This window comes from Staurois parvus, unplaced genomic scaffold (genome assembly GCF_062004578.1).
Source record: "Staurois parvus isolate SC_StPar_1 unplaced genomic scaffold, SC_StPar_1.0 ptg000564l, whole genome shotgun sequence".
Taxonomy (NCBI): domain Eukaryota; kingdom Metazoa; phylum Chordata; class Amphibia; order Anura; family Ranidae; genus Staurois; species Staurois parvus.
In genome coordinates this window covers 1,820,637-1,837,549 of record NW_028318360.1, presented here as the reverse complement: position 1 = coordinate 1,837,549, position 16,913 = coordinate 1,820,637, and the positions used below count along the sequence as shown (strand labels likewise).

Below are 16,913 nucleotides of genomic sequence, written 5' to 3'. Positions count from 1 at the left end.
AAAGGAAATAAACTGCAACTCAACAATCTTTAGACATGTTGGTTTTCTCTTTTCAGGCTAAGCAAATTTTCTGAAAGTACACAAAAATGCCTGTTGTGATCAGAAACTGTGTGTTCTGGTAATTTCCTGTGCGCTGAAAGCTCAATTTTATCAGTTTTTCTCCTGCTCCTCAAGAGACAGTGCAGCGAGTGAGAGTTGTATATGTCTGTAAAGGTCTGCATTAAAGTCAACCTTTTGATATGTCCTGCATTGAAACAGCACCGATTCCCTTTAAATAAATGGACTATAGATGGATGCCTCCTATGCTGTAAATGAGTTCTCTTTATGGAAGTGGTTTCCGTTGCCTTTGATTTTCTGACCTGAAGAAACTGATTGTTACGGACTGATCATGGACAGAAATTGCAACACCAATTCGTTTCTCTGACTTAAGCAGTCCATAGAAGATTCATATTTTTTTTGTTCAAGCAGCAGATTGAACGGAAAAAAAAAATCAATTCACCCATCCATACATTTTAAGGTAGAATCCTCCTGCTGAGCCTTTGCATTCTGACAGCAGGGAGAATTTCCCACCACCAAAATACACTTATCAGCACTGCCAGCTACAGTGGGTATAGAAAAGAATCAAGCTCTTTAAAATAATAATTTTGTTGCCTTGCAGCCTGAAATGAAGACAGACAGTTTTGTTTTATCCAGCTGTATTCACTCAGTGCAACTTATAACATCCAAGTGAAAGATATAACACCAACAAGTTAAAACAAAATGAAAAAAAAATTCAAAAACAGAATCACTGAGTCGGGAAAAGGATCACCCCCTTGTGTCAGTATTTTGTTGACTAGCCTTTTGCTTTAAATACAACCTTTAGTCTGTTGGGATTTGTCTCTACTAACTTTGCACATCTAGCCTTTGCAATATTTGCCCGCTCTTCTTTGCCAAACTGCTCAAGTTCAGTTAAATTTGATGGTGACCGTTTGTGGATTGCAGTCTTGGAAGTCATTCCACAGATATTCAATTGGGTTTAAGTTTGAGTTCTGACTAGGCCATGCAAGGACATTCACCTTTTTCTATTCCAACCACTGTGTGGTCATTTTTGCTGTCTGCTGTAGGTCAGTCATGTTGAAAGGTAAACCTTCTTCCCATTGACAACTTTCTGGCAGAGGGCAGCAGAAACTTTCATGGCATTTTGCCTCATCCATTTTTCCTTATACCCTGACAAATGCTCCAGTCCCCGCTGTTGAGAAAAACCCCTATAACAGGATAGTTCCACCTCCAAGCTTTACTGTAGGAATGGTGTTATTTGAATGGTGAGCTGAATTGGATTTCCGCCAAACTTATTTAGTGTTGAGGCCAAATAATTTAATTTTAGTCTCATCTGACCATAACACCTTTTTCCATGTGGCCTCAGACTCTTCAAGTTGTGTTTTGGCAAAACTCATTTGTGACTGTATGTGGCCTTTCTTGAGGAGAGGCTTTGTTCTTGCAACCCTCCCTTACAAGCCACAATTGAGGAGAATTTCTAGGCATTGATAAAGCCTTTGAAATTTTTGTATCCATCTCCTGATTTGTGCCTGTCCACTTCATTCTGGAGATCTTTTGACAGTGTCTTGCCAGCCATAGTTGATCGTTTGCTTCAGTTGCACTATCAGGGACTGAAATGCTCCAGGAAAGCTCTTTTCATGCTGAGCTAATCAAAATGACCACAGCTGATCACAGTTGAAAGTCAAACGGCTTTGTGTGCCATTGAGAAGGTGGTTAGCAACACCTGATTGAGTTTGCAAGTCATTTTTAGGAAGCGGGTGATCTTTTCCAGCTCTGTAATTCTGTTTTTGAATTTTTTTTTTATTTTGTTCTGACATGTTGGTGTTAGATCTTTCAGTTGGATATTATAAGTTGCACCGAGTAAATACAGCTGGATAAAACAAAAACTGTGTGTGTTTCTATTTCAGGCTGCAAAGCATCAAAATGTGACTTTAAGGGGGGTGATTCTTTTCTATACCCGTTATATAAGCGGAGGTACTGATTGAGCGTCAAAAATCCATCAGGGTGGCAGTACAGAAGTGGATTGGAAGGTTAATTTCTGTCCAACCAACCCTGCCCATACATGGATTAGAATTCAGATGGTCACTGCTGAACTGGCTAAATTTTGATATGTGAATGGCTGTCTTAAGTATCCAGCAACAGTCAATTCTGGAAAAGTCCCCCTACCAGGTTGTGCTACCTTCTTTTCTTAGTACATGGAGAATATATTTCCTTCCTCTAATCTGTTACTCAATAGAGTATGAGTTTTCAAATTCTCCTAACTTCTATGTTGGTTGGTCCTACTGTCTGTAATATGCTCAATTTTGAAGGGGGAATGATGGCTTCAGAAACTTCTTTTTCAATCCATCTCCTGTTGGCTTGAATTTACTGTTTTAGAGTGCATTTCTCCACAATATTTTTTTTCTAATATCTCTGTTTCATACTCTTCATATTTCACCCTTCCTATGTTAGGATGTCTATCCAGATATGGCTGTTCTTTAGCTGGATCGCTTTCAGTGGTCTTCCAGATGCTTATTTAGGAACCTGCCATGTACCTGAACTTTTTCTATATTCCCCCACCCACATTTTGAAACTGTTTTACATCCCCAGAAGCTTCCTGTGAACCCCTGAACAAAAGGGTTATATTTTTTCCTCATTGTTAAATTATTTTTTCCTCATTAAGTTCATCCATGATTTAAATATCTTCAACCTTTGCTGTTCCTCTCAGGCTCTCCACTATGTTATGTTTTTCTTAGTCTCCAAACCTCTGCAGGCAGGGCTAATACCCTCAGACCTATCCTCCCATCTCCTTAACCAAAATAAAGGATTTAACAGCAAGTGCAAAAGCCTACTTTTTAGATAAGAAATATTCAAGATTTTGCTGTAAACGAGGATTCAGGTCACGAAAAATAAAAATCGATAACTGTCCCATTACATTTTGAAAGCATTTTCTGATTTAACTAAAACCAAACTTCCAGGCTCCTTTAGAAGTATCCGCCGACTGCTAGATTGGCTGAAATGCTTCTGCACACAATTTCTTAATCACCGCTGTCAACACATAAAATATTGGTACTTATTACTGTGGAGGTGGCACACTAGCCATTAGCAGCCTGGATTATGTGAATCCTCAGGTGATTTACCCGGTCACCGAGTCACTAGGCAGCAGAACAAGAATTGGATGATATTTCCCATGCTGAGTCCTGACACCTATCAATTATGTTCTAATTGCTGGTAAGTAGTGGATAGTGGTTGAAGCAGCATTGCTGGGATGTATCGTCCTAGACAAGGATCCCTTAAGAAATCTGACCTAGCTGTGTACTCTCAACACCTCTTCCTCATGAATTTATCATTAAGAGAAAGCAGCCTAATCGAGAAATAGAAAAAGAACAGTTTGGGGCTGTTAAAACAGAATCATGACAAAAACAGCAACATGTACAATAATTATGGGATATATCAAAGCAAAATGCTGGTCTCGGAAACTAACAAGGAAAGAGACATTTTCTGGATAGCGGTTCAGCTATAAAAGGATATAAGATTAACTGCAGGAGATGGACAAATACACAGCAAGAAATAACATAAAAACCTAAATCACAACATAAGTGAAGAAAAGTAGATTTTAAGAGAGGTAGCTCTGATGAAGTCACGTGGTGTGTGACGATACGTGTGAGAAGTCAGGTGACGTCAGCACTCTTACACCGTTCTGACAGGCAGGGTCTTGCTCTCCATTGTTTGATTCTGACCTGTTTCATGCATTTTTTTACACTAATATCATGTGAGTTCATATGCTTTAATAAATATATGCCTTTTAAAGAAACCTACTGCACTATGGTCTACTTTGTGATTGTTGAGCTTTATCCACAGAGTTGGCTGTACTGAAATCAGGTGCCATTTGTAGTGGTGATTCATAAGGGGAAGAGTGCACAGAGGAGCAAGTTATGTGTTACCCCCACTAATAGGGAAGATGCTTTGTTTGACCTGTGTCCACATACAGGTCCATGCAAGAAGGTGAGAGTCCACCTGAAAGTTATGTTCACTGTGGTGATTAACACATATTGAAGATTTACAGCACTGGAATTTGGGTGCAATCAACAGCAGGAAGATGTTTCACTTATTTGGATATTTTTGAAAAATTGCATTTATTTTTTGTTTCATCATCTTTTTGGGACTATCAGTCACATTTTTGTTTTTGTATATTTACATGTATATTGATTTATGCTAGCAGCGTGACACTTTCATTTGTTTTAGTCTTTTTTTTTTTTTTTATGTTTACACACATAACACGTGTTTGCAGCAGCTCATCTATTATTATTTTCATTATTTGGCAGCGCACGATTTTCTTTTACCTTTAAAACATGTATTGCCAGCACTAATACAATGTTCAATTTCAGTCAGTATTGCTGAAGAGGGGAAAAAAATAAAATACAAAGTATGTTCCCACTTCTTACCAGCAAGAGGGTCAGGTAGAAAGGAAGTTGTCCAGTTCTTATCATTCATCATTTCTGACCCCCAAAGACTTATAAATTTAGACCGGCTCCATTCAGGAGAATTGCCAAAACAGCTCGGGTACATGTGATCTTGTAAAGATGCGTTGAATACCTGATGCTTATTAGTGTGGTTCTGTGTAGGAGGCAAAGCCTAAATAAAAATAAATGTTTATAAATGATGGTAAAAAGAAAACCCATAAACATTTTGGAAACTCTTGCTAACAGCTAAACAAGAATAGAGAATAATGAAGAATCTAACCGAGGTTGCATTGCTAGAGTGGACAGGCTAGCATTTTTTCTTATTTTTTGCAACTGAGTCTCTTTGAAAACCTTGAAGAAATACTTGAGGTTCACCCTAACTTATCTCCCCTTTCTTTTTCTTCAATGCTTTAAGGTTGTAACTCAAAACAAGTAAGATCAGGAATTTTTCCTGACTTTCTTCCGATCTGTGACTTTGCTGCCATTTTTTGGTGGACAGCAATGGCAGACCCCATATTTCTTTAACAACAGCTTTACTTTAAGAGAGCATAGTAAAATATTTTCGAACCTGCAAAATTATTCCGTAACTAATAAAATAGCCTGCACAGTATAGACTTCTAAATGTAATAATTGCTCAACTGTCATTTTGTCTTCTGCATGAACAACTGCACTCAGTTAAAATGTATTTATAAAACCTGGATAACACAAAAATAAAAAAGGACAGTTGGCCATAGGCAACAATTAGAAGCTCAAAAATTATACCAAACTCAACAAAACTACTTAAATACTAAACAAAGGCTAATGAATGTATCCTCTTGCACCAAGTGGATTGAAGAAATTCATTTCTCCTTCTTTCTGGTTTGTTTGCACATTTTGTTCCCCTGCAGTGTTTGACTTGCACATCATGGGGGTGCATGGATTGGCCATGAATGGCCTATGATTTTTGTTGATGTTTACAGGTGACATGGTGGATTACGGGTGATGTAGGGATGATAGTTTTTATCATTTGTGTGCCTTCTTGTGCTTTGATAATACACTGCTAAATTTTATATGAGAAGCGCTACAAGTGCAATAGTGGGGGAAAGGTTAGCTAGAACAGAAGTCAATGATTTTGGGGGGGTACTCACAGTAAACAGTTTGACCAAGCAGCTGGGAAAGCAAATACAATTCTGGGCTGCATCACTAGAGAGATCTGAAGCAGATGGCAGGAGCTCCCAATTCCATCATATAGAGCTTTAGTCAGAAGCATTTAAAATTCTGCCTCTGGTTCTGAAGACCATGCTCACAAACAAAATAAAACAGAACATGTCTAGAGATGCGCAACAAAAATAGTGCAAGATCTAACAGATAAAACATATCAAGAAAGATCAGAGGAATGTGTATAGCTTCCATGAAGGTAGGGAAAAGGGGAACATAACAGAAACCTTTAAATACATTAAGGGCATTAATAGGGTTAAGGATGACTATTTTATAGGCGAAGCCAAGACCAAATACACAGGAGGTGCAGGACACAGGACCTCTATAAAACATTCAAGAATATCAGAAAGTATTTTATCAAAAGTGTAGTGTAGTAGATGCTTTGAACAGACATGCCGCAGTAGTGAAACAAACAGTAAGTGATTTTTAAACATGGGATAAACATACAGTTGTGCTCAAAAGTTTGCATACCCTTAGAGAATTGGCAATATAAAGTATGTACCATTTTTAAAGAAAACTGGAGTGAGCAGGCAAAACACATTTCTTTTATTTCTTATGGGATTCATATTCAACTGTAGGTCATAACAGAATGGCAAAATCATAAAACAAATCATGGCAACAAATAAACAAATGTAATGACCCCTGTTCAAAAGTCTGCATACCAAAAGATTCAAAAGTCTTTTGAAATAGTTTTCTGAGTCCCAGATTTCTTGCAGGTGGTATAGCTGCCCATTCATTTTGGCAAAATGCCTCCAAGGTCATGTCAAATATTTGGTCATCTTGCATTAACCGCATGTTTGAGATCTCCTCAGAGTGTCCAGATTATATTAGGTCAGAAGACTGCAATGGCCACTCCAGAACCTTCACCTTTTTCTGCTGTAACCACTGGAGGGTCAATTTGGCCTTGTGGTTATGGTCATTGCTGTGCTGCAAATTCAAAGAGTCCCATGCCTATCTGAATGCAAATTATCTGCCAGTATTTTTTGATAACATACTGCATCCATTTTCACAAGATTCCCTGTGCCTTTAGAGCTCCCCCCCCCCCCCCCCCGAAAACGTCAGTGACCAACCACCATGCTTCACAGTGTGGATGGTATTATTGCCGCTGTAGAACTTGTTGACCCCTCTCCAATGGTTGTGATCATAAAGCTCTATTTTGAGACTGTCACTCCAGATTCCAGAAGCTGTGAGGCATGTCAAGGTGTTGTCGGGCTTACTGTAACTGGGCTTTTTTATGGCACTGGCGCAGTAAAGGCTTCTTTCTGTCAACTGGACCATGCAGGTCATTTCTGTTAACGTATCGTTGCATTGCGCTCTTTGAAACAATCACACCGTCTTTTTCCAGAGCAGCCTATATTTCTCCTGAGGTTACCTGTGGTTTTTCCTTTGTATTCCGAACAATTCTTTTGGCAGTTGTGATTGCAATCCTTCTTGGTTTACCCAAACCTGGCTTAGTATCAAGAGATCCCCGAATTTTCCACTTCTTAATAAGTGATTGAACAGTACTGAATTGCATATTCAAGGCTTTGGATTTATTTGTAGATCCATTTCCATCTTTATAACATTCCGTTACCTTGTTACGCAGGTCTTTTAACAACCCTTTTCTGATCCCTATGGCTCAGTGCATCCATGTGAAAGCTAACAAACTTACTGAGTATTTATACACAGGCACTAAGTGCAATTTAAAAAGCCCCAGATGTGGGAAATTAACCTTTAATTGACACCTGTACCAAGGCCAACAATCCAGGGTATGTACACTTTTGATGAAGGCCATTTGGGTGATTTCTATTATCATTATGATTTAAAAAGGAGCCAAACAACCAAGTGATGAGAAATGGCTTCATACAGTCACTATCCTTAAATGAAAGCCAGTTTTTTTTTAGAATGATCAGTCATATTTTCAATATCAATGCCAAAACGTCATGATTTCTGAAAGGGTAGGAAACCTTTTGAGCAAAAGTGTAGATCTATCGTGCGGCACAAGTAGCTGACTTGTTGGATCAATTGGTCTTTTTCTATCCCTGGTGGCATTTAAAAAAAAAAAAAAAAAATGAATATAAATCACTAATTTTCATCATTAATCTCTGCATTTGGATTCACATGAATGTGCACACAGACTTTCTTCACAATCCTAAATCCATCTCGCAGTCAACAGATAATTCAGAAGTGTGTGTGCGCAGCTGAAATTAATATCTTATAGGCCAAACATATCACAACTAAGCCATGATAGACAGAAAGATCACACTGAAACCAAATCAGTACATGTTCATGCTATATATAAAAAAAAAAGTTTTGTGTGTGCACCTGATAATATATTAATAGGTTTAACTTGCCATAACAAGTACAGCAGAGTGCAAAAAATTAAAGCAATATGTCCACGCCATTGCTCACTGGGACTCTGGATGTGGAAGGCTTGGATATTGACAATGTGGAAGAGGTTGTTCTATGGCTTGCATCCACAGAGTACAAGTCAATTTCTAGATACACAAGGCTGGTTTCTCATTGCTCTAATCTTTCCTGAGCAGCTTTTCAATCTATAAACAGCACTGCTTTCACTTTAAGATTTTGGGCTCCATGCATACAACATGATGCTTTAAGAGCTGCATAAAAGACACGTAGGATGTACTGTCAGTGACAACTGTTCTACCTGTCTTTTTCAGCAGACGTCTCTTATCGGCCTAACTGGAAACTTCAACTTGATCTCAGTTCAAGATATTGGCACATTTTCCACATTGCACTTACCTTACTGTGTGCAAACGGAGAGGCTGCATACAACGTTGGGTGAATAAGGGGTCGGGGTAGGTGGGGGATAGTATGCAAGGGTAAATGTCCATGAATGTGGGGATAAAGGTGAAGTGCTGGATGTGCTGGTTTATCGGGATTAATGAACTGATGTCCAGTTGGGAGACGTCCTGCCACCAGTGCAGATGGAGACAGGCCCGAGGCTTCCTGCTTACATACATGGCACTCACAGGAATTTGGTATTGGATCTACCTGTAAAATGAGAAAGAATCCATGGTAATTGCAAGCTCTGCAAGCCTATGAGCCATACCGCACGTTCCACAAACATTGCAGGAATTTACTAATACAAAGCTTTACCTTCTAAGAGCAAGCTCCAAAGTTCTACTGCATAACTTTACTTTGCATTACTGCACTTTTCTCCACAGATACCCTCAAGCTCTACACGGTCTGTAATTTAAGCTATACAACCATTTCTGACAGGCCCTCTTTCCCAAACAGATATCCAACAAGTTTTCTCAACCTAAGCAGGCCATACACTATGAAAATTTCAGATTCAAATGGCAAAATTTGCTATACAGTTGGCCCTGTCAGCTCCTTCCTGCTCAACATTCTTTGAAAAATTGAAGTTGCTTTGCTGGAATAAAACTTTTTGGCAGAACAGCGGGAGCATCCAATCAGATGCAGCTGCCGTTCAAGTATTCTGACAGTCCTCTGCAGCAGCAGTCAGAATACAATATGCACAAGCAGGTCAATCATCCATCCATCTACTCTGAATAGTGCCGATGGAGAAACCTGTTGGGATTGTTTTTGTTTAGCCCACAAGCTGAATAAAAAAAAAACAAAAAAAAAAAACAAACATTGTGTTTGGTTCACATTTTCACAGCTCTCACTGTGAAGAAACCCCTCCATAATTGGAGATTAAGTCTCTTCTCCTCCAGACGTAAAGAGTGCCCCCTTGTCCTCTGTGATGACCTCAGGGTGAATAACTCTACACCGAGTTCACTATATGAACCACTGATGTATTTATACATGTTGTTCATATCCCCCCTTATGTATTATACATGTTGATCATATCCCCCCTTAATCTCCTCTTCTCAAGAGAGAATACATTCAGTTCCTCTAATCTTTCCTCATAGCTGAGCTCCTCCATGCCTCTTATCAGTTTGGTTGCCCTTCTCTGCACTTTCTCCTGTTTCTCAATGTTCTTTTTGTGAATTGGTGCCCAAAACTGAACTGCATATTCCAGATGAGGTTCTTACTAATGATTTGTACAGGGGTAATATGATATTTCTCTCTTTGGAGTCTATACCTCTTAACACAAGAGAGGATTTTTCTTTACTTTAGAAACCTCATCTTGGCATTGCATACAATTATTAAGCTAATGATCTACCAGAAACTCCAGATCCTTCTCGCCATTGACTCCCCCAGTTATACCCCGCCTAGTATGTATGATACATGCATATTCTTAGCCCCCAAGTGCATAACATTACATTTATCAACATTAAACCTCATTTGCCACATAGTTGCCCAATTACACAGTGCATTGAGGACGGCTTGTAAGTTGAAGACATCCTGTAAGGACGTTATTCACTGCACAGCTTGGTGTCATCTGCAAAGACTGAAATGGGATTTTAAATCCCAGACCCTATATCTTTTATAAATATATTAAAAAGTATGGGTCCCAACACTGAACCTTGGGGTACACCACTGACACTCCTAGACCATTCAGAGTATAAGTCATTAACCACTATTCTCTGAATACGATCTTTTAGCCAGTTTTCTATCCACTTACAAACCGATTTTTCCAAGCCTGTAGACTTTACCTTACACATTAGCTGTGTGTGAGGAACTGTGTGAAACGCCACCCCTCTGTATAAGGTTTTGCTCACCTCCTCATGAAGAGAAATCAGATTTGTTTGACAACTTCTGTCTTTCATGAATCTATGCTGTCTGTTTCTTAAAATATTTTTTTCCAGCAAGAACTCATCTATGTGGTCTTTTATTAAACTCTCCAGAATCTTCCCAACTATAGAAGTTAAACTAACAAGTCTATAATTACTTAGTAAAGATTTTGACCCATTTTTAAACAGGCACCACACTGGCCTTATACCAATCCAATGGTACTATGTCAGTCATTAAAGAGCCCTTAAAAATGAGAAACAATGGCTTTGAAATGACAGAGCTCAATTCTTCAAGGACCCGTGGGTGTATGCCATCTGGTCCAGGTGCTTTATTCACCTTTATTCTGTCTAAATATTTTTGGATCATATCAATTGTGAGCCAATGTAGATTATCTGGAGCTGTGTCAATACCATGCCCATTATGGACAAGAGCTCTCCCATGCTCATTGGTATACACAGATCTGAAGAAGGTATTTAATACATTTGGCTTCTCTTTGTCCCCAGTCACCCACTCTAGATTATTTTGTAAAGGACCTACATGCTCAGACCTGACCTTTTTAAAATTAATATATTTGAAGAATTTTTGGGGGTTTGTCCTGCTATCTTTTGCAATCTGTCATTTGTTTTCAATTTTTGCAACCTTTATTTTCATTTTACATATTCTGTTATATTCTTTGTAATGTTTAACCACTTGCCCTCCAGAGGATTTACCCTCCTTCCTGACTAGGCTATTTTTTGCGTTATGGAGCTGTGTTACTTTAACTGACAACGTTGCACCCAAATGAAATTTTGTCCAATAAAAAAAGTTTAAAAGTCGAATTTCATCATAAATTTAGAGCAAATGTATTCTGTGTCTCTGCTAATAAAAAATCTCAGTACGTGTAAATTAATTGGTTTACATGAAAGTTATAGCGTTTACAAATGGCGGTATATATGCTGGAATTTTTTTTTTTTTTACTAGTAATGGCGGCGATCAGCAATTTATAGCGGGACTGAGGCGGGCATTCTGACACTGGAGGGGAACTGACTTGGTGTTACTGACATCCCCAGTGACACTAATAAAGTGATCAGTGCTAATAAAAAGCACTGACACTGTACTATTGGCACTGGCCAGGAAGGGGTTAACATCTGGGGTGATCAAAGGGTTAACTGTGTGCGGTGTGTTTTACTATGGGGCTGTGTCTGTGCTTTCCACTGTAAGCACACTGCTTTGTATGGGTCTGCTATGCGCTGGAGCTGATAGGAAAGAGAATTGTATTGTTTACATACAGTCCTCTCCCCGTCAGTATTACTTGGTGATCACCGGGTGGTGGCGAGTAATTACCGGCCGGGACCCGGTGATTGACAGCTGAGGATGCGAATGGCGGCACGAGTAGGGCGCTCGCACGAGTTCCCTACCTGGAAATGCAAAATCAAGTATATATACAGTCAGGTCCATAAATATTGGGACATCGACACAGTTCTAACATTTTTGGCTCCATACACCACCACAATGGATTTGAAATGAAACGAACAAGATGTGCTTTAACTGCAGACTGTTAGCTTTAATTTGAGGGTATTTACATCCAAATCAGGTGAACGGTGTAGGAATTACAACAGTTTGCATATGTGCCTCCCACTTATTAAGGGACCAAAAGTAATGGGACAATTGGCTTCTCAGCTGTTGCATGGCCAGGTGTGTGTTATTCCCTCATTATCCCAATTACAATGAGCAGATAAAAGGTCCAGAGTTCAATTCAAGTGTGCTATTTGCATTTGGAATCTGTTGCTGTCAACTCTCAAGTTGAGATCCAAAGAGCTGTCACTATCAGTAAAGCAAGCCATCATTAGGCTGAAAAAACAAAACAAACCCATCAGAGAGATAGCAAAAATATTAGGCGTGGCCAAAACAACTGTTTGGAACATTCTTAAAAAGAAGGAATGCACCAGTGAGCTCAGCAACACCAAAAGACCCGGAAGACCACGGAAAACAACTGTGGTGGATGACCGAAGAATTCTTTCCCTGGTGAAGAAAACACCCTTCACAACAGTTGGCCAGATCAAGAGCACTCTCCAGGAGGTAGGTGCATATGTGTCAAAGTCAACAATCAAGAGAAGACTTCACCAGAGTGAATACAGAGGGTTCACCACAAGATGTAAACCATTGGTGAGCCTCAAAAACCGGAAGGCCAGATTAGAGTTTGCCAAACGACATCTAAAAAAGCCTTCACAGTTCTGGAACAACATCCTATGGACAGATGAGACCGAGATCAACTTGTACCAGAGTGATGGGAAGAGAAGAGTATGGAGAAGGAAAGGAACTGCTCATGATCCTAAGCATACCACCTCATCAGTGAAGCATGGTGGTGGTAGTGTCATGGCGTGAGCATGTATGGCTGCCAATGGAACTGGTTCTCTTGTATTTATTGATGATGTGACTGCTGACAAAAGCAGCAGGATGAATTCTGAAGTGTTTCAGGCAATATTATCTGCTCATATTCAGCCAAATGCTTCAGAACTCATTGGACGCCGCTTCACAGTGCAGATGGACAATGACCCAAAGCATACTGCAAAAGAAACCAAAGAGTTTTTTAAGGGAAAGAAGTGGAATGTTATGCAATGGCCAAGTCAATCACCTGACCTGAATCCGATTGAGCATGCATTTCACTTGCTGAAGACAAAACTGAAGGGAAAATGCCCCAAGAACAAGCAGGAACTGAAGACAGTTGCAGTAGAGGCCTGGCAGAGCATCACCAGGGATGAAATCCAGCGTCTGGTGATGTCTATGCGTTCCAGACTTCAGGCTGTAATTGACTGCAAAGGATTTGCAACCAAGTATTAAAAAGTGAAAGTTTGATTTATGATTATTATTCTGTCCCATTACTTTTGGTCCCTTAACAAGTGGGAGGCACATATGCAAACTGTTGTAATTCCTACACCGTTCACCTGATTTGGATGTAAATACCCTCAAATTAAAGCTGACAGTCTGCAGTTGAAGCACATCTTGTTCATTTCATTTCAAATCCATTGTGGTGGTGTATAGAGCCAAAAATGTTAGAATTGTGTCGATGTCCCAATATTTATGGACCTGACTGTAAGTGATTTTGCGCACCCCTGCTGCCCTGTAGCAGTATTTCTGCTATAGGGCGGCGGTAAAGTGGTTAATTGATGACAGCGTTCCTTCATTTTTATATTTAATAAAAGCTATTTTCTTATTATTTATAGCTTTTTTAACTTTGCCCGTAAGCCACATCAGTCTGATTTTTAGCCTTTTAAACTTGTTGCCCATGGGAATATATTTTTGCAGTGTTCACATACAGTCTTTTTGAAAAACTCCCATTTCTGTGTTGTGTGTTCATCGATGCCAATATTCCTTCCCAGTCCAAGTCTTGGAGAGCAGCACTCAGCCTTGCAAAATTAGCTCTCTTAAAGTTGAGCATTTTTATTTTCCCGTGTGTGCTTGTTGTTTACAGCTAACAATAAATGAAATCATGTTATGGTCACTGCTACCCAGATGTTCTTATATATGGACATTAGTAATAAGCTGTGCATGGATTGAGATTAACAGGTCCAGCAGAGCATCATTCCTAATTGGGGCCTCTATGAACTGTACCAAAAAAATTGTACTGTAGTAGGTGTATACATCTTTGCCCTTTAACTGTTCCTGCAGTGCCATTACTCCAGTCAAATTCTTGGTAGTTAAAATCCCCTATTATTATCACTGTCCCAGCCCTTTTGATCTGTGCAAGGAGATGAGTCTCCACCTCCTCATAAATATTGGGTGGCCAATAATAAACTCCAATGATAACCTTTGTAGTACGCACCCCCATGTGCAGTTCCATCCTTATGCTGCAGCCTCATCACACTCTCCATCAACTAGGTCCTCTTTCACACTCGCTCTGAGATCACTTGTCACAGAGACAGACACCACCACCTTTCCTTTTTACCGTCTCTCCAAAAGAGAACATAGCCAGGAATATTAATGGCCCAGTTGTGTGAAGAATGAAGCCAAGATTCAGCAATACCAATTAAATCATAGTTCTCTTCATACACCAAAGCCTCCAACTCACCTATTTTGCTTGGCAGACTTCTGGCATTGGTAAACAAACACTTTATATCATTGACACCTTGTTCACACGTATTTTGCATATATTTTATTTTCATACAAATGGTACCAATTCCAATGGTTGTTTGTAACATGGGCACCTTCTCCTCCCTTCATCTTTCCCCATTCCACCCACCAATAAAGGACTAACCCCTGTCTGATCTGTCTGCCCCAATATAATCTAATGCTCCCTCCCTCCTCAATCCTAGTTTAAATACTCCTCCAGCTGTGCCATAATCCTCTCCCCCAGCACAACACCCCAATAAAAAGTCAGCCCAGTGCTCTAGAAACCCACATCCTTACCTCTTACACCAGGTCTTTAGCCATGCATTGAGTTCTCCAATCTCCCCGTCTTTCCGGAGTTGCGCATGGCACAGGTAATATTTCAGAGAATATCACCTTGGAGGTCCTTCCCTTCAAATTGCAGCCTAGTTCTTGATTCTTAAGGAGCCTCCACCTTCCATGTATTCTGTCATTGGTTCCAACATGGACCAAGACAGCTGGGTCATGCCCAGCCTCTCCCAGTAATTTATCAACCCTGTCCACCACATGCCTAACCCTAGCAACCAGGGAAACCGCAAATCATTCGGTTGAGGCGGTCCTGGTGACAAATTATTCTATCAGTTCTTCCGATTGTGGAATCCCCTATTACCACTGTCTAGGCCTTCCTGCAGTACCCTCACCACCCCTCACAGATGATCTGCCCTCCCCTGAGCTTGCCACCCCCACATCTTCACCCAACTTGGCAAATCTGTTGGGGTGCTCAAACCCAGGGCTGGCCTTCCTTTTCTGTGACCCCTACCACTCCTTCTCGTTATAGTAACCTATCTTCCTACCTGATAATCCTGACTAGCCCCTCCACGCTCCACATCAATCTCATTAGCTACCTGCTCAGAAAGCAGCAGACCCCTTTCAAGGTTGTCGGTTCTGCCAGTGTTGCAATTTGCTCCTCCAGATCTCTAATGTGAGCTTTCAGAAGGGCAACCTGCTCACATCTGTTGCAGCGGTACGCAACCTGGAGCTGTTGCTCCATTGATGCATACATGCGGCGCACTGTGCACTGCACAAAACCTTCAACCCTGCTAGTACTCATTATCCCAGTTACAAAATTATTACTAATAAGAAATATCAGATGTCACTTACAGGTTAGTAGACTCCTGTTATAATCTCCTGTTTTCAACTCCGGTTTTTAACTCCACTTAATCAAATGTCCACTTGATCAAAGGTCCAGCATGCAAAATACAGGCAAGCTCAAGAGTGAGCTCTACAAAAAGTTATATAGTACTTGGAGCACCTTTGACCAATTAACCCCGTCCCCTTAATCAGCAGACTGAAGGAAGGAAAGATAAGGAAAAAAAATGCTATTTAAAAAGTGACAGAAAAAAGTGATTTAGAAAAGTAAAAGCTGCTAGCAAGACCCCAAAGAAGAAAATACAACAAGTACAAGCACCAGAAATCACCAGCAGACAAAAGCAAAAAACTTTTTTTCACTCTCCACTCAAATTTCCAAAATTTTTTAGCTTCAGCCAGCAAAACGTGCCAGATGCTTGGGATATTTGTTTACAACCTAAACCTGCTTTAAACTTCTCCAAAACTTTATCCCTAACCTGTCTGGTGTGTTCCTTGGCTTTCATGCTGCTGTTTGTTCACTAATGTTCTTTAACAAACCTCTGAGGGCTTCACAGAACAGCTGTATTTATACGGAGATTAAATTACACACAGGTGGACTCTATATACTAATTAGGAGACTACTGAAGGCAATTGGTTCCACTAGATTTTAGTTAAAAGTATCAGAGAAAAAGGGGCTGAATACAAATACACACCACACTTTGTAGATATTTATTTGTAAAAAATTTTGAAAACCATTTATCATTTTCCTTCCACTTCACAATTATGTGCCAGTTTGTATTGGTCTATCACATAAAATCCCAATAAAATACATTTACGTTTATGGTTGTAACATGACAAAATGTCGAATATTTCAAGGGGTATGAATACTTTTTCAAGGCACTGTATGTAAGGGTTTAAAACCACTAAGAAAACGTAAACCAACTCAGGAGATCTTCTACTGCTCACATCTTCATCAAAAATGCTAACTGCTTGGCTGTCAACTGATCCAAGGACTAAAATAATTTGGGGGCACTTAAAACCAGTAGGTAGATCAGGAGTTTTGCATGCTTGTTGTGAAACGCTGCCAAAGAACTGACATCTAACAGCCAGGCAACTGACATTTTCAGAAAGGGCTCAGCAACTGCAGGCTCTCTTTCTCTCAGTACAGTCATTATACCTGTGGGCTGAGGTAAGATGGAGGGGGACTGTCCATTTTTACACCATCCTTCCTAGGTGACCTCTTCCCAACATTCAATTCTTCTTTGGGGACATCAGGCTGCTCACCGCCACTCTCTCCATCTGCCTCCTCGTCATCCGCCTCTGATGAGCTGCTGCTTGTACTGCTCACTGAAGGGGACTGCAAAACAAAACACTATGTGAACTTCCATTGAGACCAATGCA

The 16,913-nt window shown here is 40.0% G+C and overlaps 1 protein-coding gene across 2 annotated transcripts in view; it reads right to left on the bottom strand.

Annotated features, from left to right (window-relative positions):
* The window catches only part of FAM193A (family with sequence similarity 193 member A), a 181,734-nt gene that overhangs the window by 29,165 nt on the left and 135,656 nt on the right, over window positions 1–16,913 (bottom strand). For both annotated transcript variants that reach the window (XM_089691534.1, XM_089691533.1), the window contains exons 13-15: window positions 16,690–16,869; window positions 8,418–8,669; window positions 4,461–4,650 (exon numbers count right to left, since the gene is read on the bottom strand). In XM_089691534.1, the coding sequence (XP_089547660.1) occupies window positions 4,461–4,650; window positions 8,418–8,669; window positions 16,690–16,869 (622 nt within the window). The remainder of the gene's footprint in view (window positions 1–4,460; window positions 4,651–8,417; window positions 8,670–16,689; window positions 16,870–16,913) is intronic.